Below are 9189 nucleotides of genomic sequence, written 5' to 3'. Positions count from 1 at the left end.
TCTAATGTGCAGCCAAGGTTGAGATCACCTGCTCTAGAGAGAAAGAGGGCCAGCTAGAGCAGCAGCAGATGTGATAAGAGAGACCCAGATGTAGACAAGGTTTCTGAGATAACTGATTGGATTAAAAAAAAAACTGAGGGAAGAGAGAAGAGTCTAGGAAGACATATAGATTCAGCTTCAGCAAACTGAGTGTGCATTCACATATGAAACCTAGACAATGAAAGCATGAAGAGAAGCAAAACCAAACAGGTTTAGGGGAGGAAGGATAATGAGGGGTGTTTGAATATGTTGAGTTTGAGTTGCAAGGGACATCTAGATGGGCAAGACGAATAGGAAGATGGGTAGTTGTTTATATGGGTCAGGAGGTCAAGAAAGAAGTGACAGCCAGAAATTATGAGCACCGGATGGTGATGAGGTTGGTGAATCCCAATAGGTCACCACAAACTTGTCCCACGGTAATTAATGATCCATCTATAAGTACCTTGAAACGTGACAGCACTTCTCTCAAAGTCTTTTGGTTGTCTTTTGACTATAGATGTCTTTGATGGAAGGATGAAATTAGACCTTTATAATGTCAATCCATGAAATGTAATAGTGTATTTAAATGCATAGTAGTAATAAGGGAAGGGATGTTCCTCTCACCAGGGCTGCTCTCTTTCATAATTATATTTAATTATCGGTATCATTAGACAGAAAAAGTATAAATATCACCTGTTTCCTTTGCCCAACATTTATTATGAACTCACCACGTACCAGGCCCTATTCCAGGCACTTGTTCCATGCAGAACATCATAGAGTGAGTAAGTATGGATGCTACAATGCATCTAGTCTGAGGAGCCAGCGAAGACCCTCTTTAAGGAGGGATGGAAATGAACAGGAAGACAAATGGGGGGGGGGAATGTTCCAATTCAGACAAATGAGGGGGAGAAATTTTCCAATTCAGACAAATGAGGGGGAGAAATTTTCCAATTCAGACAAATGAGGGGGGGAAATTTTCCAATTCAGACAAATGAGGGGGGTAAATTTTCCAATTCAGAATGGCATTTATGAAGGCTCTGAGAAGTGTACTTTCATAAAAGGTGAGAGAGATCCCAGATAGAGGCGCTGGTGGAAAACCCCAGGGACTCTAAGCAAGGCTGGTGATGTCGTCTAGGGCTGGGGAGAGCAGGACCGTAGTAGCCACAAGGATTTTATCCTAAGTGCAGCGGGAGAGCCACTGCAGAATGCTTTAGCCTGGAGGGTGCATGGGAGGCCACTGAGCTGCTACTGGTCACCTAGTGGCAGTAGCTACAGCAGTGGCCATGAGGCTGGGGAAAGGTGGACAGAATCAAGAGCCATTTAGGAAGTAGACTCTACAGCAGCGGTTCTCAACCTGTGGGTCGCGAACAATGAAAATACATCCTGCATATCAGATATTTACATTACGATTCATAACAATAGCAAAATTACAGTTATGAAGTAGCAATGAAAATAATTTTATGGTTGGGGGTCACCACAACATGAGGAACTGTTTTAAAGGGTCGCAGCATCAGGAAGGTTGAGAACCACTGCTCTACAGGATTTGCTATTCGAAGGGCTATGTGAGATTAGGGGGATGGGGGCGGCTGTCAAGCACAATATTGGTGCCATTAACTTAGAGGACTCACGAATCCATTTGCTGGAAATCTAGAAAAAGGAAAACAGAAAAGCACACATTTTATTTCCCTGAGGCTGCTCACATTTCCTCCAAGTTCTGGGCACATCGTGCAGGTCTACATATCCCCACAGATAACATACCAGCCTTTCTCTGGGGACCCAGAACCTTCTGCATGCTGAAATCTAGGCATTTCCATGCCCTGCCACAAATGGCCAGCTGACCAACACACAAATGAAGTCCAAAGGGTGACATGTACAAAATGTTCTAGCAACGTGAGATGCCTTAGTCAGCAGATCTCAAGAAAACACAATTGGGGGAAGGCTCTGTCCTGAGTTTCCCAATGTGCTCCTCGTAAGAGAACTAGGCAAGGGAAGAAGAGGGAAGGGAATAGCACCCGCACCTGCCTGGAAAGCAAATCAAAACCCTCTGTCCATTATCAGGAGGGAAAGCGGAGGCTAGAGTTTGTTCCTGCTGAATTAAACCGAGCTCTCGGGCAAGGGGAGAGATATGTTTCCAGTCTTTCTCTTCCAAAGCAAGGCCACCGTTAGGATGTCATGAGACTATACAGGGTCCATTACACAGAGAGAGCGAGAGCGAGCTAAAACTGGAAGGGGAAGTAGCCCAGTCACTTTATTTTAGAGGAAGTTTAAGAAACAGCTGTTACCCAATATAACAGATGCAAACATCAGATGAGGGTTGGCTACTCCTGTCCCAGCATCACACCACCTTGTAATGACAGCACAGACAGCAACAGGCTCACCTTTCTGCCTAACACCTTTTTTATGAAAGGAGCTCTTGCCGGCGCTGTGTTTGTGCCCTCTGGAAAGTAGGAAGAGGGGCAATTATCAGGACCACATGACATCTGGGGCACCCACTGAAACTTACTGTGGGTGTCAGGTGTCACCAGCGGATGGAGGCTGATAGGGCGTCACAATCATCCAAATCTGGGTCCAGGTGCAACAGCATCCCCAGCAAGGGGCTTGATAGGAATAGGCATCCCTGCGCCCCAAAATGCACCTCCAAATAATCCTCTCTGTGCATTCCATACATTTCACAGGTGACCCTGATGCAGAAGCAAGCGGGGAGCCACTGAGTTAGTCCAACAGGGGGAACCTGTCCCCTGCGGGGGACCTTCGGCCATGTCTGCAGACATTTTGGGTTGTCGCAACTAGGGGAGGAAATGCTGCCAGCATCAGTGGGTGGAGGCCAGGACACTGCTCAAATCCTACAACGCACAGGGCAGACCCCGCAACTAAGAATTATCTGGGCCCAACAGTCAATAGTGCTGAGGCTGCCACAGCCGATGTACCCAACCTCTCGGGGAAGGAGAGGCCAGGAAAATCCGTGCCTTTTCACCTCTGCAGCGCAAGGCTGGAACCTCGCTCTCCAGAGATGCAGTCTCACCCGCTTGATGCGATGGAGCCTTTATACGGACAGTCTGCACCACTGCTACATGGAGGGTCCAAGGGCACTAAGCACCTTCTTCATGTATGTGTTATGTTATCTTAAAGGTCTGAATTCAAAACTCTTTCCGTGGAGCTCAGGTCATTTCCATTGACCAGGCGCTCATTATTGAGATGTTTTGGGAATGACGGGTTTTCATTCTCCTAAGAGTTGGCCTCAGTGCATCGGAGAGGACGCTTACATTATTGGTTCCAGTCTTGCTGGAAACCTAAGAAGCATGTTCTATTGTGTGTGCCACTCGGAAGAAACCATAATTGGCTCCTAATGGTTAGCATCGCTAAGCGGAGTGCTGAGTGATTATCTCACCGAAGGCCCAGATGCCAGAAAGCATGTGTGCATGTTGCCAATTCTCCTCACGGAGCAGGAGGCTGTCCCCACTCACACAGCACTTAAGTAGCAGCCCAGATTCCCAGTCCAAATCAGTCCACCCAACGTCCATGCTCCTGGGCCCCGCGCCAGACGGCCCCTCCCAGAAACCAGCCTTCCATGCTCTCTCTCCCTCCAGGTAGGCTCCTTGGGTGGGAACCCAGACCACTGGCCACATTTTCTCTAATTGTTCTTTGCTTCCGTGACACGTGTCCCTGGAAGTCACGTGGTTAGTGGATGGAGCAGGCCTTGTGGCCACGCTGGGTATCTGCTCAAACGTGAATGGCAGGAGCCAACCCGTAGAAGAGTGAGAGATGGGGAGACACAAGAGAACTACGGAACTCGTTAGTAAGTCAGAGAAACGCAAACACCACCTGGAATCACTCACAGGTGGAATCTAAAATAAAGTCAAACTCACAGAAACAGCAGAAGAGGGGCTGCCAGGGGTGGGGGGCCGGGGCGGGAATAGGCAGAGGTCAGTAAAAGGGCACACACCTTCAGCTACACGATGAGTAGGGCTCTCATGGAACACAGAGTCACTCCCGCTGATGTACTGTACCGCATAACTGGAATTTGCTAAGAGCATAGAATTTAAATGTTCTCACACGAAGGGGTGGGAGGGGGAAGAAACCATAACCGTGAAGTGGGGGATGTATTAATTAACTCGACTGGGGAAATCCTTTCCCGATGGAGACATACATCACATCATCAGGGTATTCACTTTAAATATCTTTCAATTTTATGTCAATTATATCTCAATAAAGCTGAAAAGAAATAAATTTAAGAAAGAATTACCAACCAGATTTATGATTTAGTAGAAACTGCCTGGGTTTTAGTGTCCTACGTGCTGGCTTCAAACTGGGAGTTTCCCAGCTGTGTGATCTCAGCCAAGTGAAGGAGCCTCCGACGATTACGAACGGGAAAGTCTAAAGCCCGCCTCGCTGGGCTGTGCTGCGGAGATAAACCACTCCACACCGGGCACTTCACCTGCTGCCTGGCACACGGCATGTGCTGGACAGATGGCACCTGCTGTTATTATTGCTACTAGGACCATTATTATGTACAGAATGCTGAATTCCGATGTCCAGCACAAACACTTAACTGTGCTTTGTGCAATCAATAAGCTTTCAAAAGGCCTTGGGTACATGAAATCCATGCAGCTTGAATCGTGTCTTAAATATACGACACAAGCAGGACGGTCAAGGGAAAACCTCAGGTTTGGGACACACTTGCCCAAAAGCACAGGCAGCTGTGTTTCTTCCAGGGAAATGAGATCCCCAACCCTACCAGGCAGGGGGCCGTGGAATGTTTCTGCCCAGAGAAGGGCGGACACCGAAGTTCCATTCTTATCTTTACTGTTCACTATGGAAGCCAGAAACTGAGGTCAATACGATGGACCCCAGACACCGTGTGTGTAAGACACAGGCTGACCACCGGGCTTAGGATCCACGCCCACAGGTCATATTAAATGAAATCAAAGCTACCAGCCAAGGAATGGTATAAGAAATAAGAAGGATGGAGAAATGGCTATATTATAACGTGATCACAAAGGATTTGAGTTCTAAGGCGGCTCTATCCCGCCCCCCCATGTGCTTACCAGAGCGGGAGTGAGAGGCGTGGAGCGCTGATAAGGCGGGAGGCAGTCCAGCAGGCTCGCTGTTAGTTAGAACAAAGCCTCAGGGGGTTTTTAATGCCTGTAAAGCCGCAGGGACGCACCTGTAAAGGCGCAGCTTCTACAAAACACCTGAGCTCGTGAGAGGAGCACGAGGTCCCCGGGCAACGTGAACTGGGGCTGATGCATGGGGATCGTGGAAGCTCCGTGAGGCCAGTTAAGGAATCTGACTCGAATCTCAGGTCACTAGGAAGCTCGAGGCTCATTCGTGATTTTTTAAAAAATTGTGGTAGACCTTCCTCAAACAGAATCTTTCCTCACAGCTTCCCCAGTGAAAACAGCTCCATCCCAGCTGCTGTGGCCGCAGCCACCTAGGAAAGCCTGGCAGCCACCGGAGGAGGATTGAAGGGCTCAGATGGAAGCCATGCACCTTCCCATCAGCCCCTGGGCCTGACCCTCTGCCTGGCCACCTGGCCCAGGTGTGTCTGAGACGCACCTGAGCCTCCCTGAAATGACGGACAGGACCCTCGCCTGCCCAGATGGCCCGGGCCCGCCTTCCCTGAGAGGAGGCCAGATCTATTTCCTTGTGTGGAGAGCATGGAGTTTCCGCGCTCGGAGCCATAAATAACACGTCTAACGACCTCTCCTCCGCATGAAACAGCTTCCCACAGTCGGCAGCCTCTCAACCCCCCTTTCAGGTTCACCCTGGAGAGCTTCACCAGCACTGGCTTGTGAATTCTGTAGGCAGCTGAAAGCTTCCACAGGGACAAGTACGTCCATCAAACAGGGAGATGACCAGGAGCCAGGCTGGGCCCTGAGCTGCCGTGATTTTTCTGTGAACCTAAAACTGTTCTAAAATATACAGTGGGGCCTTGACTTACGAGTTTCCCGACTAACGAGTTTTTTGAGATACCAGCTGTCTCTCGGCTGATTTTTTGCATTGAGTTGATAGAGTAATTTGAGTTAACGAGCTCCTTAACGAGCTCAGTCTCAGAATGAATTAAACTTGTAAGTCAAGGCCCCACTGTATTATTTTTTAAATATATTTTTATTGATTTCAGAGAGGAAGGGAGAGGGAGAGAGAGAGAGAAACATCAATGATGAGAGAGAATCATTGGTCAGCTGCCTTCTGGACGCCCCCCAACCCAAGCACCACTTGCCCTGACTGGGAATCTTGAACCATGACCTTCTCGTTCATAGGTCAACGCTCAACCATTGAGACACACTGGCTGGGCCCCAAATATTTTTAAATATATTTTTAAATTATTAATACACAGCAAAGGCCAGACCCCACGGCAGGGGCAGGACTGCCTCCACGGGAGTCAGGAGTGTGCAGCAGGAGTTGCTGTCTTAAAGCAGACGCTCCCAACCGCTCCAGCCGTGGCAGAATCCAGAGGAAATCATTTACTGGAATCTCTGACTTAGAATCTCCTGGGACGGGGCCCCAGGTGGTTCTCCTGAGAAATCAGCCTCGGGCACCAGGTGTGCAGCTCTGCACTACCAGACGGGGGTCTTGTGAAACTGCAGGTCCTGTGTCAGAAGATCTGAGGTGGGCTCCCCCATTCTCACGTCTAATGAGCTCCCAGGTGCCGCCCGGGCAACTGGTGCTCAGCCCCACGGAGACGGCAGAGCAACAAGACAGAAGGCAGCTGGGCCCCTGACACCGGAGCATCGCGCCAGCCCGGGAGCCAGCTCCCATCTCAAGGAAGCGCTGTTCTGTCTGGTGTGGCCACACCTCCTCCTGACTGCACTGTCTGCACCAAGCAGTCCCAGACGCAGCGTAATCCAGCTGGTGACCCTCTCAAGCAGCACGTGAAAAGGGCAAACAGCTGTTTGGCACAAATGAAGAGAAAACGGCTGGGCGGGCTTCTGGACCCAAGTGGGCTGCTTCCAGAGTCACACAGAACCACCTCTGGGAGCAGCTATGCCAGGGGTGGGCAAACTTTTTGACTCGAGGGCCACAATGGGTTCTTAAACTGGACCGGAGGGCTGGAACAAAAGCATGGATGGAGTGTTTGTGTGAACTAATATAAATTCAAAGTAAACATCATTACATAAAAGGGTACAGTCTTTTTTTTTTTTAGTTTTATTCATTTCAAACGGGCCGGATCCGGCCCGAGGGCCGTAGTTTGCCCACGGCTGAGCTATGCTGACAGTGGTGCACTGGCCGAATGACAACAACCCTAAACATTGACCTTGTCTTACATTCACACTCAAGCTCCAGTAATTCTGACTTGTTGTGTAGAACTTATTTTAATGAGTTATTTGGATCCACACAATGTTATATAACCTTCAACCAGATAATAAAATCTAACCAGGAAAAAAATCAGTACAGATTATAATCATAAAATAATATCAAGAACATAAATAAGAAGTGGAGTTGCCATGGCACCCTGACTCTGCAAAGGCCGGAAGCCGTTTGGAGTCCTGTGTTATTTGCTCTAGGAACCCCTTCACTGCGTGTTGAGGTTTATCCCCTTTTTCTTTAAATCACTTGCTCTGGGGGGCAAGGTAACCCTCCTGAGAGAACCTGAACTACAACAGCAAGTGCCAGCGACTCCCAGGGACCGCCCAGATCCAAGCCAGGGGAGGCTTCCTGGGCAAAATCACCTTTTAAGTCACCGTGATGTGGTTTTCATTCCGCCAACATTTACTGAGTATTTGTCACCTGCCAGGCAATATACTAGACTCACAGTGCAGTTTACACTAATCTCAAAATTACAATTGTCTGGGATCCAAGACTGAGCCCCGTGACACTCATTTCATTAGCAAGCCCTTACTCCAATGCACTTGGCTGCTCCGGCCAAATTCGAATAGAAACATGATTCAAAAAATTAAGCTCTGTGCTGCCCGTGATGAAATGGTCTGCATGTGTCCGTGAGTCCCCGCCAGGCAGGCTGGGGCAGCCCTGCTGTGTGCTGGCCTGGAGCCCGCAGGCCACTGTCCCTGAGCCTCGTCACAGCCTCAGACACATGCCCTGGAATTTATTTTTAGTAAATATTTTTTCATTGATTTCAGAGAGAAAGGGAAAGGGGGAGAGAGAGAGAGAAACATCAATGATGAGAGAGAATCATTGATCGGCTGCCTCCGGCACACCCCACGCTGAGGATGGAGCCCACAACCGGGCATGTGCTCTGACCGGGAATCGAATCAACCTCCTGGTCATAGGTTGATGCTCAACCACTGAGCCACGCTGGCCAGGCCACAATCCCTGTATTGACACCATCCACGCAGATGCTGGGCGAATGAAGCAGCCATGCATCGCCCTTGTGTGTGGGACAGAAACCAACTATACTGCAACTATTACTGCACAGACTCAGCACAGCCAGGGAGAGGCCAGGGGGAAAGAGCCATCAATGTCTGCGAAAATTCCAGAACCGAAGGGACACCGAGAACAACCCCACACCGCTCCGCGAATTACCAACCTGGTCGATTTCCATGAGCTTGGGGTAGGCGCCCGGCCACTCGATGGCCACCTTGACGATGTCCGCAGGGGGCGGCATGGTGAAGCCGTGTCCCACGCTGGTGCCCCGGGCTCCCGCGGTGCGGACGGCCACACGTGTCTATCCCTGGTGAGGAATGACAAAGAGAAAGAAGGTCGCTCAGAGCACACGCGAGGCGGGCCTGCTTCATCACTTCCTGTTTTCACTGGTGGTTGAGGTACAAGTAACGGCTCAGGGACAGAAGACACAGCTGCCAACTGCACCCCTGGCTGCTCGGAGGAGACAAGACAGAGGAGGAGAAGGTGCCAATGCCCTAGAGTCCAGCTGCCGGGGACATGGCCCTGGGAGGGCAGCTTTGTGACTCTGGACGGGAAAGCAGGCGCCCCTTACCCCGGGTCCCGGGAGCTGGCCTCGCTCCGGCCAGAGCCACGGAAGCCCGCGCTCACAGCTCCGGAAGGACAGACTGCCCAGGAAGTCAGGTCAGGAAGCAGCGTTTCTCTACAATGTTTTCTGTGTCACAAACAGAGCTGCACTATAGCAACCAGGATGTCACTGGGAAGGGGCCAGGCCTGAGTTTCTCCCACGTGCAACACACCCCCTCCCCAAGGCCCACTCCCACCAGGCACCTTCCCGGAGGGACTGAGGGATGGAGGTGCAGGCCGTTCAGA

The 9189-nt window shown here is 50.2% G+C and overlaps 1 protein-coding gene across 1 annotated transcript in view; it reads right to left on the bottom strand.

Moving 5' to 3' along the window:
• ELMO1 (engulfment and cell motility 1) overlaps window positions 1-8940 on the bottom strand; it is a 315463-nt gene extending 306523 nt beyond the window's left edge. Inside the window, exons 1-2 of the mRNA XM_006085322.3 lie at window positions 8912-8940; window positions 8504-8647 (exon numbers count right to left, since the gene is read on the bottom strand). Coding sequence (XP_006085384.1) covers window positions 8504-8581 — 78 coding nt within the window. The 5' untranslated portion in view covers window positions 8582-8647; window positions 8912-8940. The remainder of the gene's footprint in view (window positions 1-8503; window positions 8648-8911) is intronic.
• Between the last annotated feature and the right edge of the window lie 249 nt (window positions 8941-9189).

This window comes from Myotis lucifugus, unplaced genomic scaffold, assembly GCF_000147115.1.
Source record: "Myotis lucifugus unplaced genomic scaffold, Myoluc2.0 scaffold_18, whole genome shotgun sequence".
Lineage (NCBI taxonomy): Eukaryota > Metazoa > Chordata > Mammalia > Chiroptera > Vespertilionidae > Myotis > Myotis lucifugus.
Note: the sequence above shows the minus strand (reverse complement) of the source record. Positions and strands in the feature narration are given on the sequence as shown.